This window comes from Pongo pygmaeus, chromosome 2 (genome assembly GCF_028885625.2).
Source record: "Pongo pygmaeus isolate AG05252 chromosome 2, NHGRI_mPonPyg2-v2.0_pri, whole genome shotgun sequence".
Classification (NCBI taxonomy): Eukaryota; Metazoa; Chordata; class Mammalia; order Primates; family Hominidae; genus Pongo; species Pongo pygmaeus.
In genome coordinates, this window is record NC_085930.1 from 109146201 (window position 1) to 109166853 (window position 20653).

The 20653-nt window shown below is 43.1% G+C and overlaps 1 protein-coding gene and 1 pseudogene across 6 annotated transcripts; both read left to right on the forward strand.

The window, feature by feature from the left end:
- The first annotated feature begins 1009 nt into the window (after positions 1-1009).
- Positions 1010-20401, forward strand: ZNF852 (zinc finger protein 852). 6 transcript variants are annotated; one of them, XM_054479543.2, is made up of 6 exons: positions 1044-1113; positions 2062-2081; positions 2269-2417; positions 9047-9138; positions 9438-9564; positions 11468-20401. In XM_054479543.2, coding segments are annotated over exons 2-6 (1824 nt in total). In that variant the 5' UTR covers positions 1044-1113; positions 2062-2079; the 3' UTR covers positions 12922-20401. The 6 variants fall into 6 exon arrangements, 5 of the variants coding, with proteins under 5 accessions (XP_054335518.1, XP_054335519.1, XP_054335517.1 ...); XM_063661997.1 differs by lacking the exon at positions 2062-2081 and adding an exon at positions 1514-1610 and having other exon boundaries at positions 1077-1113; positions 11471-20401; XM_063661996.1 differs by lacking the exon at positions 2062-2081 and adding an exon at positions 1514-1610 and having other exon boundaries at positions 1078-1113.
- Positions 1709-1846, forward strand: LOC129034499 (5S ribosomal RNA; annotated as a pseudogene).
- Positions 20402-20653: the final 252 nt, after the last annotated feature.

Sequence of the window (20653 nt, forward strand, 5' to 3'; positions counted from 1 at the left end):
AGTTACTGACTCTATTTCCTTGGGCAACTCAAATCAATGCATGGCAGCCAGTGTGTTATGAGCTACCGGAAGTATACAGAAAAGTACCAGAAAAAATACAAGCATTATCATCACTCGCTCTCAATTAAATAACTCTGTTACATTTCAACGTAGTGTTCGTAACCACTTGACACTGATGTATTTGTGTAATTTCTTATTATCTGTTTTTCCCACAAAGCTGCAGCTCCATCCAAAGTGGGCAATTGAGTGTCTTGGTCAGTCATGTGCAGCCTGATGACCCTTGAACAGTTGCAAAAGTGTGCCTAGGGCTTGTAGCATTTACTTAAAAGGAGATAATGTGCTCTCATGGCCAGTGCTGGGCTTATTGCCTTGTTTGGGAATTTCTCCATTCAAGGGTTTTATGTTTGGGGATTTGCTGGCCCTATTTTTGTTTGTTTGTTTTTTGAGACGGAGTCTCGCTCTGTCTCCCAGGCTGCAGTGCAGTGGCACGATCTCGACTCACTGCAACCTCCGCCTCCCAGGTTCAAGCGATTCTCCTGCCTCAGCTTCCCAAGTAGCTGGGATTACAGACGCCGCGCCACCACACCCAGCTAATTTTTTTTATTTTTAGTAGACACAGGGTTTCACCGTGTTAGCCAGGATGGTCTAGATTTCCTGACCTCGTGATCCGCCCGCCTCGGCCTCCCAAAGTGCTGGGATTACAGGCGTGAGCCACCGCGCCAGGCCGCTGGCCCTATTTTCACCGCTAGCTTTGGATCCCTTTCTTCCCTGATTCCCTGAAGGGAGAGAGGCCTCCAGGGCAGTCGTGCAGACCCGATGGGAGGGATGTAGGATAATACGCCAAAGCCGATAGAGGTCTGGAGCGCGCCTGGGCATCAGAGCGTGGAAGGGAAGTGTCCAGCCGAGGGAGGCGAGGGATGTTGGACAAGCCCCGCCGCCCGCCGCCCTGGGGCCAGGGAGAAGCAGAGACGTTGGCCCTCCCAGTTTCCTAGAGAGGCCGTGGAGAGTCCGGGAAGGCGACGCGCGTGCGCAACTGGGGCAGCCGGGAGGTAGGCGCGGGGCGGTTGGCTGCGGTGGCGGAGGTTGGATGATTGTCTCTCGGCGGCGGAGTCGGTGAGCGGCCCGGCCGGGCGCAGGGTGGGGAGTGGGGACGGCTGTGCGGGCGAGAGTGGCGGGCGAGGCCCCGCCTGGAGGCTGCGCCTGGGGCGGGAGTCTGGCCGTGGATCCCGCCCCGCCACGCCGAGGGCGTACCTTTTCGCGCCCCAGGCGTCTGGGGCAGAGAATCTGGAAGAGTCCCGGTTTCTCCTGGCTTTATCTTTTCACCCAATTATGCGAATAAAGCGTACTTATTAGAGACAATTAGATAAGTGGAAGAAAAGTGAAAGTAGCCACCGTCCGGAAATCTTAGTCTCCAGGTTTTCTGACATTGAAAACATCTGGCATAGACTTCTCCCTTTTTATTTATTTATTTATTTATTTATTTATTATTATTATTATTATTATTATACTTTAGGCTCTATGGTACATGTGCGCAACGTGCAGGGAAGTTACATATGTATACATGTGCCATGCTGGTGCGCTGCACCCACCAACTCGTCATCTAGCATTAGGTATATCTCCCAATGCTATCCCTCCCCCCTCCCCCCACCCCACAACAGTCCCTGAAGTGTGATGTTCCCCTTCTTGTGACCATGTGTTCTCATTGTTTGTCTACGGCCATACCACCCTGAACGCGCCCGATCTCATCTGATCTCGGAAGCTAAGCAGGGTCGGGCCTGGTTAGTAGTTGGATGGGAGACTTCTCCCTTTTTCTTATTTCACTTCCTAGCACCTGTCGCCGTCTAACATAGCATATATTTGTTTATTGGTTGATCTTCCCATGAGCCCGTTGCCAGGGCAGTGCTTTTTGTTTGCTTTATTAACTGCTGTTACCTTAGTGTGTGGGACATAGTAGGTGCTCCTAGAAGGTGTTTGTTAAATTAATGAAAGAAGGAATATCTAAACTGGGAGATAAGAAGAATTAACAGTTTTTAATGTCTTTTTTTTTTTTTTTTTTTATAGCCCATTGCCAAGTTAAGAATGTAAGAGTGACCTTGAGCCTGGAACATTTCCTTGCAGAGTTAGAGCCCTCACAGCCTGTGCTGCTGCATTTAATGCCTTGTGTCTTTCACTGCTTCAGGCTTCATGTGCACTCCTTTGTTATGTTTAATCTCTTAAGTCAGTGGCCTTCATTCATTCTCTCAGCTTTCTGTATTTCACACCCCATAGGAGTGGGGAGGATGAATTGAGATCTTTCTTCCTTACTAAGAGGGGTGTGTGCATCACACCAGCCCTATTGCTGTGGAGTGGATCTGCTGGCTGTGGGGGATCTTTGCATTGCAGGAGGCTGGATCTTGTTCCCTGTTTCTCCTTTTGCTGTAAGTATACACTGTACCTCTTGGGGCCTGATGTGGTTGGTATCTGTCCTCAGCGACCTCAAATCATGTGCTGTCCCTTCCTTGGATGGCCTTTTAATCTTGGCAGCACAGCCTGACCACCTGGTGAATAGTGGAACAGTCATGGTGATGCATAAGGATCTAGTATGTTCCTTTTAGGTGCTGTATGGTATTTCATCCTATAAAAATGCTACTTTTATTAGGCATATTGTTGGACAAGTAGGTTAAATCCAGTATTATGTTATTACAGAGAATATTCTAGTAAATACCTGTGTAAATGTCTGAATACCCGTGCAAGTGTTTTTCAGGGCAGATTCTTACAAGTTAAATTCCTGTAGCATAAGGAATATGTCTTTTTAGTTTTACTGTGGACTTTCAAACTATACTTCCTGTTGGCTATTAGATTTCCACTTCTATTAGTGGTTTGTGTTTGGTGTTTTTTTCTTTTGCTTTTCTTTTGGACAGATATTTTTTTCATATTGATGTATTCAAATATATTCACTCTTTTCATTTTGTTGTCTTAAGAAATTCTTGCTTACACCAGGGTTCTTAGAGTCTTTATGGTTTTTTTTTTTGTTTGTTTTTTTTTTTTTTTTTTTTTTTTGAGACGGAGTCTCACTCTGTATCACCCAGGCTGGAGTGTAGTGGCGCGATCTTGGCTCACTGCAGCCTCCGCCTCCCAGGTTCAAGCAATTCTCTGCCTCAGCCTCCCGAGTATCTGAGATTACAGGCGCCTGCTACCACATCTGGCTTTTTTTTTTTTTTTTTTTTAAGTAGAGATGGGATTTCACCATCTGGGCCAGGTTGGTCTTGAACTCCTGACCTCGTGATCCACCCACCTTGGCCTCCCAAAGAGCTGGGATTACAGGCGTGAGCCACCACGCTCAGCCTTTTAGCTTTGTTTTTTAAGTTTCTTTATTTTTTGTGTGATTTTACTTACTATTTTTATTTGCCTAGCCAATTGTTCCAACACAATTCATTGACTAGTTTAATTTTTCCCACTGACTTGTAATGCTGCTGTTACCAACTCTCAAGGGGAGTCGTTTGACTTCAGTGGGTCCTTTACCTCCCTGGTGGTGTTCATGCCAATAACATGAGACCAAGTTTCGTTAAGCAGTGCAGAAACTTTATTTGTTGATGAAGGAATGGAGAAGGAAAAGCTCATGCTCGAAGTACCCTCCTCTGGGTGTGGTGAAGAGGGATTTTTAAGGTCTCTTAGGGCATGTAGCGGGGCAGGGATCCTGGAAAGAGGTGGGGCCCTATGGGAAGAAATGGAGTGTGCTCAGTCTCATTCTTTTTTTTTTTTTTTCTTTTTTTTTATTTTGCGATGGAGTTTCGCTCTTGTCGCCCAGGCTGGAGTGCAATGGCTTGATCTTGGCTCACCGCAACCTCCGCCTCCCAGGTTCAAGCAGTTCTCCTGCCTCAGCCTCCCAAATAGCTGGGATTACAGGCATGCACCACATGCCTGGCTAATTTAGTGTTTTTAATAGAGACGGGGTTTCTCCATGTTGGTCAGGCGGGTCTTGAACTCCTGACCTCAGGTGATCCACCCGCCTGACCTCAGGTGATCCACCCGCCTTGACCTCCCAAAGTGCTGGGATTACAGGCGTGAGCCACCGCACCTGGCCAGTCTCATTGTTTCTTTTGTACCCAGCACTATATGTGCCTAGCAAAGTGTATTTCTCCCTTCTAGGTGGAGATTTTAATATGGTAATGAAGCAAGGATTCAGGCCTGGGTAGCACTGCTGAGCTAAGTTCTCCTTTGTGGTTACTGATATTTGGCCTTTGTCTCTCTAAGCAAGCACAGCTGCTGGCACAGGTTAATTTTACAGGTTCTGGGGCTCTTTTTAAAAGAAGGTCTTGCTGCTGTAAGTGGACAGAGAGGGCCTCCAGGGATCGTAGGAATTTAATCAACTTGAGCAATCAGCCAGTTTTACAGCCTCCTGCCCTGCAGCCTGTTTCTTCCTAAACCCTGTGTGGATTGCAGTCACCTAGTTAGTTAAAACCAGCCCCAGGCCGGGCATGGTGGCTCACGCCTGTAATCCCAGCACTTTGGGAGGCTGAGGTGGGCAGATCACAAGGTCAGGAGATCGAGACCATCCTCGCTAACACGGTGAAACCCTGTCTCTACTAAAAATACAAAAAAATTAGCTGGGTGTAGTGGCAGGTGCCTGTAGTCCCAGCTACTCAGGAGGCTGAGGCGGAGAATGGTGTGAACCCGGGAGGCGAAGCTTGCAGTGAGCTGAGATGGTGCCACTGCACTCCAGCCTGGGCGACAGAGTGAGACTCTGTCTCAAAAAAAAAAAAAAAAAAAAAAAAAACCAGCTCCTGACAGACCCCAGCAACTTATAGATGAACCTGAGTGAACTTTTCTCATTACCATGCTAAAGTCTCCACCTGGGGAGTAGCTATAGCTTCATTACTATAACACATGACTTATGTGCTGGCATAATGACTCACTGCATCTGTACCACTGGGACCCCTCCTATACATGAGATGATGTAGCCTCTCGCCTCTCCATTGCTCCATAAAATTCTCTTATTACTTTCCCTCGGAGAGACGCTGCTTTGGAAAATACTCCCAGTGTCCTCCTTACTTACACCAAGTAATAAAACTCCTATTGATCCAAACTTGCATTCTCACAATCGTTTGTTACTCGCCAGGTGAATGAACCCCATTTTTTTTTTTTTTTAGGTAACACTGTGGTGACACTATCACTGTCATACATCAAACTTACAAAATTGGCTGGGCATGGTGGTGCATGCCTGTAATCCCAGCTACTTGGAAGGCTGAGGCTGGAGAATCACTTGAATCCAGGAGACGGAGGTTGCAGTGAGCAGAGATTGCACCACTGCACTCCAGCCTGGGCAACAGAGCAAGACTCCGTCTCCATAGAAACAAAAAAACAAAACTTACATATGTGTATAAGCCTGTGTCAAGATTCTGTACTTTTCCTTTTATCTACGTTTTGCATATTTATATTTCTTCAGTAATACACGCTGTTTTAAGTACTACAGCTTTATATTGTCTGGTAGAACAAAACTTTCCACATCTAAAAAGTTTTCTTAACTATTATTTTACTCATTCATTTAAATTTTAGAGTATGCTTATCAAGCTCTATGAAAAATTACATTGTGGTTGGCTGGGATTTTGTTGACTTTGCATGTTAATTTAGAAAAAACTGACATCTTGAAGGAGTGTTTTCCCATACAAAATGTATTTATATCTGTTATGTCTTTAGGCAGAGTTTTCTATTTCTCCACTAAGGTTTTGTACATTTTTTATTGGCTTTATTTCTGAGTACTTTATATTTTTGTTGCTATTGTATTAATTCATCTTCTGATTGGTTGCTATTGTGTTGGAAAGTTATTGAGTATATATTGATTATATATTCAGTCTCCCGAATGTCTTACGACGTTCTGTTTTTTTGGTTCATTCTGTTTAATTTTTTAGGTGATGTTTCATACCATTCGTGCGTATATTTGCTTTGCATCTTTCTTGTCTATTTTCTGCATTTTTTTTCTGGTCTAATTACATTGTCTAGGATTACAATGTTTGATTGTTCCTATTTTTAATTGCAAAGCTTTTTATGTCTTTACCATTTAGTGTCACGTCTGTTGGAGATTTCTTTTGTCTATTCTGCATGTCAGTTTAAGGATGTCTGTATTCCTGGATTGTTAAGAGTGTGCACAAAAAGAAGATATAGTTATTTAATTTTAAGAGAATACCAATACTGTAAATAGCTTTATGCCAATAAATATGAAAAGCTAGATGAATACTTGGATTGTTTCTTCCGTTTTACTATTATGTATAATGCTGCTATGAACATTTGTGTATGAGTTTTTGTATGGACATCTATTTTCTTTTGTCTTGGGTATATATATAATATATAGGAGTAGAATTGCTAGGTCAATTAGTAAATATATGTTTAACTTCGTGAGGAACTGTCAGACTGTTTTCATAAGTGTATGCATCAATTTACATTTCCACCAGCAGTGGATAAAGTTTCAATATCTCCACATTCTCACTGATTTTTTATTTATTTTTTTGAGACAAGAGTTTTGCTCTGTCCCCTAGGCTGGAGTGCAGTGGTGTGATCTTGGCTTACTGTAGCCTCGACCTTCCAGGCCCAGGCCATCTTCCCACATCAGCCTCCTGGGTAGCTGGGACCACAGGTGCGTGCCACCAGGCCCGGTTAATTTTTTGTATTTTTTGTAGAGAGAGGATTTTGCCATGTTGCCCAGGCTGGCCTTGAACTCCTGGACTCAAGCAATCCACTCACCTTGGCCTCCAATGATTGCTTGTTATTATCGGATTTTTGTTCTAGCCACCTTACTGGGTGTGAAGTACTATCTTATTGTTGGGTTAATCTGCATTCCCTGATGACTATCCTGTGTACTTATTAGACATTTTAATATTTTCTTTGGAGAAATGTCAATTCAGACCCTTTGGCCATTTTCATTTTTATTTTTGAGATGGAGTCTCATTCTGTCACTCAGGCTGGAGTGTAGGGGCGCAATCTCAGCTCACCGCAACCTCTGCCTCCTGGGTTCAAGTGATTCTACTGCCTCAGCCTCCTGAGTAGCTGGGATTACAGGTGCCTGCCACCATGCCCGGCTAATTTTTGTATTTTTAGTAGAGACGAGGTTCCGCCATGTTGGCCAGGCTGGTCTCAAACTCCTGACCTCAGGTGATCTGCCTGCCTCAGCCTCCCAAAGTGCTGGGATTATAGGCGTGAACCACTGTGCCCTGGCCCTATTTTAAAATTTGTTATTTTTTTCTTTTTATTATTGAGTTGTAATATATAAAGAATATAAATATATATTCTCTCTATATAAAGAATATAAATATATATTCTCTCTATATAAAGAATATAAATATATATTCTCTCTATATAAAGAATATAAATATATATATTAAAGAATATAAATATATTATTTATATATTCCAGATACAAGTCTTTATCAGATACATGATTTGCCAGTGTTTTCTTCCAGTCTGTGGATGTCTTTTCACTTTCTTCTTATTTTCTTTTACGCACAAGAGGTTTTCCTTTTGGTAAAGTCCAATTTATTTATTTTTTATTATTTTTTCCTTGTTTTAATATGATTTTGGTGTTCATGAATCCATTGTCACAAAGGTATAAGTCACAAAGACTTATTATACACAGTTTTCTTATAAGAGTTTTAGAGTTTTAGTTCTTTTTTTTTTTTTTTGACCTAGAGTCTCGCTCTCTTGCCCAGGCTGGAGTTCAATGGCGCAATCTCGGCTCACTGCAACCTCTGCCTCCCACGTTCAAGCAATTCTCCTGCTTCAGCCTCCCAAGTAGTTGGGATTACAAGGGCCCACCACCATGCCCAGCTAGTTTTTTCTATTTTTAATGGAGACGGGGCTTTGCCATGTTGGCCAGGCTGGTCTCAAATTCCTGACCACAGGTGATTCACCCACCTTGGCCTCCCAGTGTTGGGATTACAGGCGTGAGCCACTGCACCCGGCAAGTTTTAGTTCTTATATGTAGGTCTTCGATTTTTTAGAAGTTATTTTTATAGATGGAGTGAGGTAGAGCGCCACCTTCATTATTTTGCAGGTGCATATCCAGTTGTCTCAGCACCATTCGTTGAAAAGATCATTCTTTCCACTTTGAATGATCTTGGCACCATTGTAAAATAATGATTAAAGATGTATGAGTTTATTTTTGGACTCAATTCTAATCCATTGAACTATATGTCTATTCTTATGACAAGAATACAATAAATTGAAGACTTGTTCTGTAGGAAGTTTTGAAATTGAGAAGTTTGAGTCCTTCAACTTTATTCCTCTTTTTCAAGAAGAATTGTGACTGTATGGTTCTCTTGAGTTTCCATATAAATTTTAGGACCAGCTTTCGACTTCTAAAAAGATGCCCCCTGGGAATCTGATAGGGATTGTGTTGAACCTGTAGATAAGTTTTGGGAGTATCCATGGGACTTGTGTTTGAAGAAAACAGAGGAATTAAAATGTTTTGGCCAGTGTGTGAATTCATTGACATAACTTGGGAAATCCAGAGAGGAAGGTAGTAAGAACATGCATTTTAGACACTGAACTTAAGGTGTTGCAGGACACCCAAGTGAAATGTCCCATAGGCAACAGGAGGCATGTGGTAGGGGTCTAGGAGAGAAGTAAGAACTGTGAGAGCAGTATTAAAGCAATGAGAGTTGGTCAGATTGCTGACGGAAAGAACAAGGAAGCACTGGGGCCTGGGTTGCAAGGAGTGTCCATAATGAGAGGGCAGGAGCAGGCATGAGGAACCACAACTGTGAGGGGAAAATCAGGGCTGGCTGGTGCTAGGGAAGCCATGGGAGAGAGAGTGTGGCCAGAATAGCTTCCTTGAAAAAGGTTGAAGAGAGTGAGGGCTTGGAGGAACACCCAGTTCTCAGCTTGATCCAGGACCTTGTACTGTACCCTCCAGGGAAAATTCACAGCACTCTTGGGATAATGCCTTATGGAAGAGGTTAAGAGTCAAGTGTGTGTGGAGGTGCCTGGGTTCTCTTGAATCCACTTATTGGGAATATAGATCTTATGGGAGCCGGAAGCAGGGCTTGTCCCACTCATAGCTTTCTTTCCTCCCTCAGCTCAATGTACTTCTCCAGTTCCTACCCTTCCACAAGTGGGGAACTCAGGAGACCAAGCAGGGGCAACTGTACTTCGGATGGTCAGGCCCCAGGTGAGCTTGGTTCTTTGTGTTTTTCCCACGTCCCCATGAGTCTGGTCCAGGAATGGCTAGAGGTCTCACCCCCAGGACTCTGCCCCGAGACTATTCCTGTGGCTCTCCTGCCTCATTGCTTCCCCTGGAGGTAATGGACTCTATCTTGCCCTGGACTGGTCCTTTTCGAGGTGTCATCTCAGCTCCTCTCTCCCATACTTTTGCCCATGAAGAGCCCATACCCTGTGCCCTCTGTACCCCTGATGACTCTGCCCTTCAGGCTGTGAATGTTCCTGAGCAATCGGAGCTTGTCATTCCAGGATACTGTGGCGTATGAGGACCTGTCTGAGGACTATACTCAGAAGAAATGGAAAGGTGTCGCACTCAGTCAGAGAGCACTGCACTGGAACATGATGCTGGAAAATGACCGTAGCATGACTTCCTTGGGTAATGATTCTGTTTTCTAGTCACTTAGAGTCTGCATGCTGCCATTCTGTTTTTTATATTCCTTTTCTTTTTAAACTTTTTACTATGAAAATTTCCAAACGGAGATAAGCTAGAGTGAATAAGAGTCAGTGTGTATGGAGCTGCCTGGGTCCTCTTGAATAGGGACCCTCTCTGCACTCAGCTTGAACAATGATCAGCATTCTCTTCACCTCATTATTGATTGACATAAGGTGGTTTAGGTAGGGTTTTTTTAGTTGTAAGGAATAGAGAGCCACTCAAGTTATTGTAAGTAAGGAGCTGTGAGTCATAGGCTTAAAGGAATGAGAACCCAGAAGAAACTGATCAGCTAGACCAGACTGGGAAGTAGGGCCCTGACTCAGGGCAGCCTGGGAGCCAGAGCAGCAAAAGCAAATGCATGTTGATGCCTGTGTTCCGGTGTGAATGTAATGCAGCTGCTCGCAGTGTATCTGTTTTCTCTCTGCTTGTACTCCTCCTGCTGCCCATTTTCTTCACTGTGAATCTTTTGTCCTTTTCGTAGTTCTTTCCTAATTGTACTTCCTGTTCCCTTATATTTGTTGCTTGCTGTGTCTCCTAATGGCTTGGCGTCTCTCCATGTATCACTTCAGATTCCATTACCACTCGTAATTTTGCCCTACTTCTAGTTCCACATTTCCTTAGAGACAGATTCCCATTGCTGTAGCCATTACCCATCATCTCGGCTGGGCAGAGCTTTGGCTTAGGCCATGGCAGAGGCTGAAGACTAACCTACAGATAAGCTGCCCTTGGGTCTGGTACCTGGTACTGGTCCAATCACTTGCAGTCCATCATGGGATGATGTTCAGGGTCACTTGCCACAGAGCATGGTTGCCTAAGTGTTCCTCTCTGCAAAGACTGGGGCAGTGCAGTTTCCTGGAAGGGCTTCTTGGCAGGGCAGGTGCTGTGATTGATGTGTATGGGGCAGTAGCCAACTCTGGAAAGGGTGGGCTTAGGAATCTTTCACCCAGACATCTTAAACTTTCCATAGGCTAACTGACATGATGGCTGTGGCCCCAATTCAGATGTGATTGAAAGGAACCCACATTTTGGTGTTTTTCCATGGCCATGATTACTCTGCCTTCTCCCAGATTTTGTATTCAGAATTCCAAAAGGCAAATATTTACCTGTTCATTTCCTTTATATTCTAGGGAATCAAAGACATTTTAATTTATATTTCAAATGATTGATGTCCCTGTTATCTTTTCTGGGAGTACACAACTGGCTCCTTACCAGGCCAGTGCTCTGAGGGCCAGTGGCATCCCCACTTTTAGAACTCTGCTGTCTCCTTCAATACTGCTGTCCAGCTTTTCTCAACTGATAGCTTCTCCAGATCTTGTTACTGTCCTGTCATACACATCTCTCCTTTTTGTACGCTTTCCTAATCATACACTCATAGTAGAAATTTCTCAACTCATTCCTATCTTTTCCTTGTCTCTTTCTTATATTTGACTTGAGGTATTTGCCAGCCTTCCCTCTCCCAACATCTTTTCTGAGAACCATGGAACCATGTAATGTCATGGTTGGAAGGGAACTCAAAGTTTACCATTTTGCTAAAGAGACATAGCATGAGAGTGACTTATATAAGATCACAGCATGCTTTGCAATCCAGTCTCTTGCTTTCCAATGGCCCTTCTGACTTGGCTGTGCTGGCTCAATATCTTTTTTCCACCCTCCTCCGCTGACCATCTTCTTCTTCCTTGTTTTTCTATCCCTAAGATACAATTGAGCATTTTGCTCTTGTTCTCAATGTGTCATCTCATTTCTTAACCATAATGTGACTTTTTTCAGGTATGTTAGCTCTTTATGATTCTGTTTCTTCAACAGGAAAAGAAATGAGTAAAAGTTGTTGTCTTATTTCTTTTGGCAGCAGGTAGGAACATGATGGAGAGTTCAGAGCTGACTCCGAAGCAGGAAATTTTTAAAGGATCAGAGTCATCTAATAGTACATCAGGGGGATTCTTTGGGGTGGTTCCTGGGGAAACAGAGACTGGAGATGTTTGTGAAGATACCTTCGAAGAGTTAGAAGGACAACCCTCAAATGAAGAAGGGAGCAGACTAGAAAGTGATTTCTTGGAAATAACAGATGAGGATAAGAAAAAATCCACAAAAGACGGATATGAGGAATATAAGGAAGTTGGGGAACATCCACGTCTGTCTTCCAGTCCTGTTGAACATGAAGGAGTTTTAAAGGGACAGAAATCCTATCGATGTGACGAATGTGGCAAAGCTTTTTATTGGAGTTCACACCTCATTGGTCATCGGAGAATCCACACTGGAGAGAAACCCTATGAGTGTAATGAGTGTGGGAAGACCTTCAGGCAAACCTCCCAGCTCATTGTTCATCTCAGAACCCACACAGGGGAAAAACCCTATGAATGCAGTGAGTGTGGAAAGGCCTATAGGCACAGCTCCCATCTCATTCAACACCAGAGACTCCATAATGGGGAGAAACCCTATAAATGTAATGAATGTGCAAAAGCTTTTAATCAGAGCTCCAAACTCTTCGACCACCAGAGAACCCATACTGGGGAGAAACCTTATGAATGTAAGGAGTGTGGGGCAGCCTTTAGTCGGAGTAAAAATCTTGTTCGACATCAGGTTCTGCACACTGGTAAGAAACCTTATAAGTGTAATGAATGTGGGAGAGCATTCTGTTCCAATAGAAATCTCATTGACCATCAGAGAACCCACACTGGGGAGAAGCCTTATAAATGTAATGAATGTGGCAAAGCCTTCAGTCGGAGTAAATGTCTTATTCGACATCAGAGCCTCCACACTGGGGAAAAGCCATACAAATGTAGTGAATGTGGGAAAGCCTTCAATCAGATCTCTCAACTTGTTGAACATGAGCGAATTCATACTGGAGAAAAACCATTTAAGTGTAGTGAGTGTGGTAAGGCATTCGGTGTGAGTAAATGTCTTATTCGGCACCAGAGACTTCACACAAGTGAAAAGCCCTATAAATGCAATGAGTGTGGAAAATCCTTCAATCAAAACTCATACCTCATTATACACCAGAGAATTCACACTGGTGAGAAACCCTATGAATGTAATGAGTGTGGGAAGGTCTTCAGTTATAATTCTAGTCTTATGGTACATCAGAGAACCCATACTGGGGAAAAACCCTATAAATGCAATAGTTGTGGGAAAGCCTTTAGTGACAGCTCACAGCTTACTGTGCACCAGAGAGTCCACACTGGAGAAAAACCTTATGAATGTATTGAGTGTGGGAAAGCCTTTAGTCAGCGTTCCACTTTTAATCACCACCAGCGAACTCATGCTGGAGAGAAGCCCTCAGGTCTGGCTCGGTCATCTTCTTAAGGCATGGTTTTCTGAGACAGAGAGCAAAGACCTTTGAGTTACGCTGTCTTTATAAGAAGGATGTTCATCATGGTCTCCTTGGAGACCACTAATCACAGTGGAGACCATACCTACTTGCTTTTCCTTGGGTCACTAAGGTGGGAGAGTAGGTGCAACTTAGTCTGATCCTTACTTAGTAGTAGGAAATTGGGGATTACATCTGTCATTAACTTGTAGGTTTCCTTCTTTCTCTTAAAAAACTATTTAAAACTCTATCTTGTTAGTATGCATTCTATAATCAGATTCTGCATTTCTCAAGAACAGCAGTTATATTCTTTATTCTATTGCAGTTCCTCCACTGAACCATTTACGTAAAGTCACTTTTTAAGTCATTCTGCAAGATTATTCTTCCCTGCTCCTTGGCTATCTCCTTCCACAGCTACTTTAAAAATTTGTACTGTAAGCTACATCCTCTCATCATTTTTGTGTTTTCTAGCTAGAAAACTTTTTCTTCCTGTTTGCTAATCACTTCCTTCACAATGTTCAAGATTTATGCCATCTCTGACTTTCTTCTTCAAATAGTTTTTCTTTTATACTTCTTCAAATAGTTTTCTTTTATACTTCTATTGATTTGGACTTAATGCTTTAAATTAGCTGGTGCTACAATGTATAACTGTTAAATGTTTTTGTAAATTGTTCTCAACTTACAAGGTGATATGTGTATCACATATGTACAAAGTATACACATATATAGTTGTGTATGTGTATACTTTCTTTCTTTCTTTCTTTTTTTTTTTTTTTTTTGAGGCAGAGTCTCAGTCTCCCTCTTGTTGCCCAGGCTGGAGTGCAATGGTGCAATCTCGGCTCACCACAACCTCCACTTCTCGGGTTCAAGCGATTCTCCTGCCTCAGCCTCCCGAGTAGCTGGGATTACAGGCATGTGCCACCATGCCTGGCTAATTTTTTTATTTTTTTTATTTTTAGTAGAGATGGGGTTTCTCTATGTTGGTCAGGCTGGTCTTGAACTCCCAACCTCAGGTGATCCACCTGCCTCGGCCTCCCAAAGTGCTAGGATTACAGGTGTGAGCCACTGCACCCAGCCTCATATGTGTATACTTTCATACAAGCTTGTAAGCTTCTGAGATCAGGTATGGTATCTATTTCTTTATATACAAAATAGTTTGAATATGCTAGTTCTTAAGTTTTAAAATTCAAATTGAGCCATCATAAACGTGGGCACAGGCTCCCTTCTCCCTCCCATTACATCCACTGGACTAGACGCTTCTAAAGAAGGAAGTGGCATCATAATATATAACATATAAAGACTCATTGATATCTTCTACTTGTAGCCCTGGAAGTCTTACTACTGGTACTTCAGCCTTGAAGAGCTAATGGATTTGTGTGTGAATGAGTGTCTGTTTATCTAGGTATTGGGTTGGGCAGTCATATCCTACTGATAACATGCTTTGACCTGCACACTTACTCCATTTCTGAACTATTTGACTGCATCCTGCTTCCTAAATAAAAGTTATAGTCGGCCGGGCGTAGTGGCTCACGCCTGTAATCCCAGCACTTTGGGAGGCTGAGGTGGGCAGATCACTTGATGTCAGGAGTTTGAGACCAGCCTGGCCAACATGGTGAAACCCCGTCTCTACTAAAATACAAAAATTAGCCGAGTATGGTGGTGTGCACCTGTAATCCCAGCTACTTGGGAGGCTGAGGCAGGAGAATTGCTTGCACCTGGGCAGAGGTTGTGATGAGTTGAGATTGTGCCACTGCACCCCAGCCTGGGTGACAGAGTGAGACTACATCTCAAAAACAACAAACAAAAAAAACCTTACAGTCAAAATTTACTGCAAGAAGACTTGACTTTCATGGCTGTAATATAGATGATTGAACATTTCAGCTAGCAGCATTCCTGGATGATTGGAATTCAGAGTGATGAGGTTTTTGGTAAAATAGTAGTATCAAACTAATCTGTTTTCCATATCAGCTAGTCCTTTCTCACTACAACTGCTGTCTTAATTTCAAGATGAGAACTGTGCCTTAATTATCTTCCAGACCATCTTTCCTCCTGCAGTCATATGTCAGTCCATGAGCTTGAATCACCTTTCCTTCCACCCTTGCAATAATGGCCCAGTGCTGGTGAACCTTTTACTCTAATGTTCACCCTGTTCTCTTTCCATCCCCTAGACTTCTTTTTTTTTTTTTTTTTTTTTTTTTTTTTTTTTGAGACGGAGTCTCACTCTGTTGCCCAGGCTGGAGTTCAGTGGCGCAATCTCAGCTCACTGCAAGCTCCGCCTCCCGGGTTCATGCCATTCTCCTGCCTCAGCCTCCCGAGTAGCTGGGAGTACAGGTGCCTGCCACCACGCCCGGCTAATTTTTTTTGTATTTTTAGTAGAGATGGGGTTTCACCGTGTTAGCTAGGATGGTCTCCATCTCCTGACCTCGTGATCCACCTGCCTCGGCCTCCCAAAGTGCTGGGATTACAGGCATGAGCCACTGCACCTGGCCTCCATCCCCCAGACTTCTTAACAGGCTGACAGGATCCGCAGTATGACAAAGGTGGAGGAGGAGGCTAGAGGGGCAATGTCAGTCATGTCACCTGGAGGGGTGATTTTGTGCACTGTGGTGTATGTTTCAGACAATGCAGAAGAAAGGAAAGAGAGTTGAGGATCAAGAAAATCAGAATTAAATGTGATGGTTGGGGAGATGTCTCAGACAAAGTTAGAAAGGATTACTGGGGGCCTAAAGATTTTCAGGGCCTTTCGAAATTTCTGAACTTGGCTGGGCACAGTGGCTCATGCCTGTAATCCCAGCACTTTGGAAGGCTGAGGCGGTCAGATCACTTGAGTCCAGGAGTTTGAGACCAGCCTGGCCAACATTGTAAAACCCCATCTCTACTAAAGATACAAAAATTAGCTGGGTGTGGTGGTGCATGCCTGTAATCCCAGCTACTCAGGAGGCTGAGGGAAAAGAATCACTTGAACCTAGAGGGCAGAGATTGCAGTGAGCCAAGATCACACCACTGTACTCCAGCCTGGGCAACAGAGCGAGACTCTGTCTCAACAACAACAACAAAACAACAAACCAGAGCTCATAACACGGCTGGAATTTTACCATTTGTGAATATGTATTTTAAATGTTTTCAGCTTGTTTTTTTGTATTTTTTTCCATTTTCCTTTAAAAGATATGCAGATAGGACCTTTTCCTCTTTAACTGTCTTATTTTGGGAGCCCCCAGATTTCAGGGAAGAGCCCCACACTATATGAGCACATGAGCTGGACATTTCTGGTTCCCCACCCTGAGTTGGACATTGCCAGTCATGTCTGCAGAAGAACCATCCTGCCTGTTGGAAGCTGTAGTTTTACCTTCTGGTTCTTATCTGCTCATCCCCTACCATACTAAGCCTCCAGAGTGTGGGAATGTGCACCATTTCCTAACTGTATTAACTCACTACCACCAGTCTGGTGTGGGTGCTCAGTACAAGTGAATCCTGAAAAAGCCTCGGGCTCTTGGATGGAGGAAAATTGGCTGCATTTGAAAGCCATACTTCAATTTCTATTGGTCATTGCTAGTATAAACTTTAATTATTGATTTAAACAAATTTTATCTGGATCCAATTATGTTGATAAATTATTTTTAGGTTTAATAATTTGTTAGATTCATTTCCTAGCTTTTCTAGGTTTATAATAAATAATGATTTGTCTTTTAATTTGATGTCACTTATGTTGTGCATTAGCAAGAACTTCAAAAAACATGGAACAGTAGATATCTTTCTCTTAACTCTTGGGGGAATGTTTTTAGTATTCTGCAGTTTCATATCATGTTCATTGTTGGATTCTGATGTTCTGTTGGATTTAGGAAGTTTCCTTCTAATCTTATTTCTAGAAGAAGCAGTGTAGTTTAGTGGTTAAGAGCACAGATTTTGTTCCCAGTGCCCTAGGTTCAAATCCTGAGTCCACCACTTTGTTAGGTGCGTGACCCTGGGCAAATCACTTACCTTCCTTGTATCTTATTCCTCCATCTATAAAATGGAGCTACCTCATAGGGTTGTGAGGAATACATTATTGTAACAATGCTGGGCACACAGTGCACAGTTTCCCAATTATTATTATACTTACAGTTTTGTTTTGTTTTGTTTTTGTTTTTTTGTTTTTGACAAGGTCTCTGTTGCTCAGGCTGCAGTGTAGTGATGTGACCATAGGTCACCTCAGCCTTGAACTCCTGGGCTCAAGAGATGCTCCTGCCTCAACCTCCCCTATAGTTAGGAATACTGGCATGTGCCACCATGCCCGACTAAGTTTTTATTTTTATTTTTTGTAAACATGGGGTTTCACTATTTTGCTCAGGCTGGTCTTGCGGTCCTGGCCTCAAGCGATCATCCTGCCTCAGCTTCTCTAAGTGCTGGGAATACAGGTGTGAGCCACCGTGCCTGGCCTATACTTAAAAAGTTTTTATTAGGATTGGTTGCTATATTATATCAAGTTTAAAAACTCCATCGTTGTAATTTTATGAGTTATGTTTTTTTCTTTTTGTAATTCATTTTCTTGAAAAGTTTGCAAATATTTGCAATTTCCCTGTACTTTTCAAGTAAAATCTGTTTGTTCATAGTGAGTTTTTATTAAGTACAGAAGTAGATTCAATTTGGTAATGCTTTGCTAGCTTTGCAAAAGAATTTGGAAAAAATTTTGTTTATCTTAGTGCTATGGAGAGTTTGTATAACATGGGAATTGTTCCTTGAAGGCTTGCTAAAAGTAACTGGGCCTGGTTCTTTGGGTGAGGGGATTGGGAGGGATATATCTTTAGCAACTGTTTTAGTCAGTTTGAGCTATTATAACAAAATACCATAGAGGATGGCTTAAACAACAGACATTTATTCCTCACAGTTCTGTAGGCTTCAGAGTTCAACATCAAGATGCCAGAATGGTTGAGTGCTGGTGAGGGCTCTCTTCCTGGTTTGCCAGAAGGTCCCCTTTTTCCTGTGTCCTCAAATTTCAGAGAGCAAGAGCACTGGTGCCTCTTCCAAGTCTTTTAAGGGCATTAGTGAGAATGAGGGCCCCATTCTCATGACCTACTGCAATCCTAGTTATTTTCCAAAGGCGCCCCACCCCCAAATATAACATTTGGGGTTAGGGCTTCAACATAAATATTCATTCTATAACATTCCACTCCTAGCCACTGTCTCTATTCATATCCTTACATACAAAATAAGTTCATTCCATCCTAACAGCCTCCAAAGTTTTAACTAATTCTAGTATCAACTAACATTTAAAGTCCAAAGTCTCATCTAAATATCTAAATATCTAAATCAAGGCCGGGCATGGTGGCTTACGCCTATAATCCCAGCACTTTGGGAGGCTGAGGCGGGTGGATCACGACGTCAGGGGTTCGAGACCAGCCTGACCAACATGGTGAAACCCCATCTCTACTAAAAATACAAACATTAGCTGGGCGTGATGGTGTGTGCCTGTAATCCCAGCTACGTGGGGAGGCTGAGGCAGGAGAATTGCTTGAACCCGAGAGACAGAGGTTGCAGTGCGCCGAGACTGCGCCATTGCACTCCAGCCTGAGCAACAGCGAGACTTTGTCTCAAAAATATCTAAATCAGATATGGGTGAGACCCAAGGTTTAGTTTATCCTGAGGCAAAATTCCCCTCCAGCTGTGAACCTATGAAACCAGACAAGTTATGTGCTTCCAAAATACAATGATGGGATAGGCAGGATTAGGTATTCCAATTCCAAAAGTGAGAAATTGGAAGGAAGAAAGAGATGATGAGGCTGGGTGTGATGGCTCATGCCTTTAATCCTAGCACTTTGGGAGGCTGAGGTGGGAGGATTGCTTGAGTCCAGGAGTTCGAGACCAGCCTGGGCAACACAGGGAGACCTTATTTCTACAAAAATAATAAAAATAATTAGTCAGGCGTGGTGGCTTGAGCGTGGGAGTTCGAGGCTACAGTGAGTTGTGATCGTACTGCACTCCAGCCTGGATGACAGAGTGAAACCCTATCTCAATAAAACATAAAAGAGGATGGGGTAGCAGGGGGATGATGGTCCCATGCAAGTCTAAAACTTAGCAAGGCACGTTTCCTGAGATCTTAGGCTCATGAATAATCCTCTTTGGTCCTATACTGTCCTCTCCAGGACGCCCTGGGCGGTAGTCCTGACCTGATAGATCTGCCAGGCAGGGGTGACTTCCCCCATGGCTTTTGTTGGAGGCCATTTGGCCTGTGGAAACTGGGGCAGTATCCCTCATGATCTCTGAATAGCCAAGAGAAGAGTCATTCTTGTATGGAACAATGGACATTTACAGCCTTCCTCATTCCTGGCTTTAGGACTTCAGATACAATCATATCAGAGCTAAGGGCTTCAACATATGAATTTTGGGGGCACAGTTCAGTCCATAGCAATACTTCCATTCCCCTGACCTGCAACATGTCCAGTTACTTCTAAAAGTACTTGTCATCCACTATATTAATGATGTGCTCAGTGCCAGCCCATGAAACAAGTTGACCACTCCATACATAAGGTCATAGATAATATGACACATGCAGGTTGAGTTGTCAGCCCTGATAAGATCCAAGGACTTGCCCAACAAGTGCAGTTCCTGGAGCTACCTGGTCCAGTAATTAGAGGAGTATTCCTGATAAAGTCAAAAATTGTCCTTGGCAGCTCCCACCTAAAAGAAGCTCAATAGCTGGTATACCTGTTTGTCTATTGGAGATAACATGTATCACATCTGAGTATTATTTTGCCTCCTTTAGTTAAAATTACCCACAACACAGCCACCTCTGGGGCCCTCCACAACAGCAGACTCTAGAGGCCTACTATGCATTAACATGGGCCTGCCATTAATGTAGGCCCATGAAACTACAGGTCTCATTGACTACTACCCATACAGATTGGATGCTGTGGCAACAAGAGACTGCTATCAGGGTGCACCAGGCCCTTGGGTTTTGGACATATAAATTACCCAAGATGGTTGCCATATACATTCCCTTTGAATGGCAGCTACTAGCATGCTATTGGGCTCTAATGGAAACAGAACACTTGACCACTGAAGCACTGTATGTGACCTTAAGACCTGAGCTGCCCATCTCATGCAGGTATCATTAACGAAAAATAAAAATGGAAGCCTCAGTTTAGAAATACCCTAAGGCTGACTACCCGCAACTGTGTAACCAAAACAAATCATTCTGATTTTCCTGAAATGTTGTCTCTGATCGTAAATGAAATGCAAAATGTAAGCTTTACATCCTTGCCAGCCTGATTCGCTGAAATTAAACCAATCAGCTATAGACCAACAAGCTTAAACAGCTCAACTTGCCCTAAAAAGAATGTATAACAGCCAATTATAAAAAGGTCAAAATATTCCCCCCCTTTATGCATTACAAACTGTGTTGTAACTGCTGTAAGATTAATTTCTTACCACTTGATTTGAGTCTTCTAGATTGTGGTCTGTACTTCTTGTTTGAACAATAAACTTTAAAATTTTTCTTTATCTGATTTTATTTTTTTCACAGTGCTCACTAATCCTAATAAAACATGACAGGTTCAGTCAAGTACCATCATTAAACGGAAATGTTACATATAAGATGGAGACTGATTGGGATCCCAGGGGGTCTGCCAACTCCATGAAGTAACTGTCTTGCCAGAGGATGCCGAACAGCCCACAGGGGATGTTCCCTTAGCTAGGTGCAGCCCATGGTTCAAAGATGTTCCAGCTGATGGTATGAGTTGGCTCACTGAGGGA

What these genes read in the sequence shown, in the direction of transcription:
- ZNF852 (XM_063661996.1), top strand. Translation starts at nt 1,519, where the DNA reads ATGGTACATGTGCGCAACGTGCAGGGAAGTTACATATGTATACATGTG. An exon ending in TTCGGATGGTCAGGCCCCAG is followed by an intron (nt 9,139 to 9,437) that starts GTGAGCTTGGTT and finishes TTGTCATTCCAG; the next exon opens with GATACTGTGGCGTATGAGGA. An exon ending in CCGTAGCATGACTTCCTTGG is followed by an intron (nt 9,565 to 11,467) that starts GTAATGATTCTG and finishes TTCTTTTGGCAG; the next exon opens with CAGGTAGGAACATGATGGAG.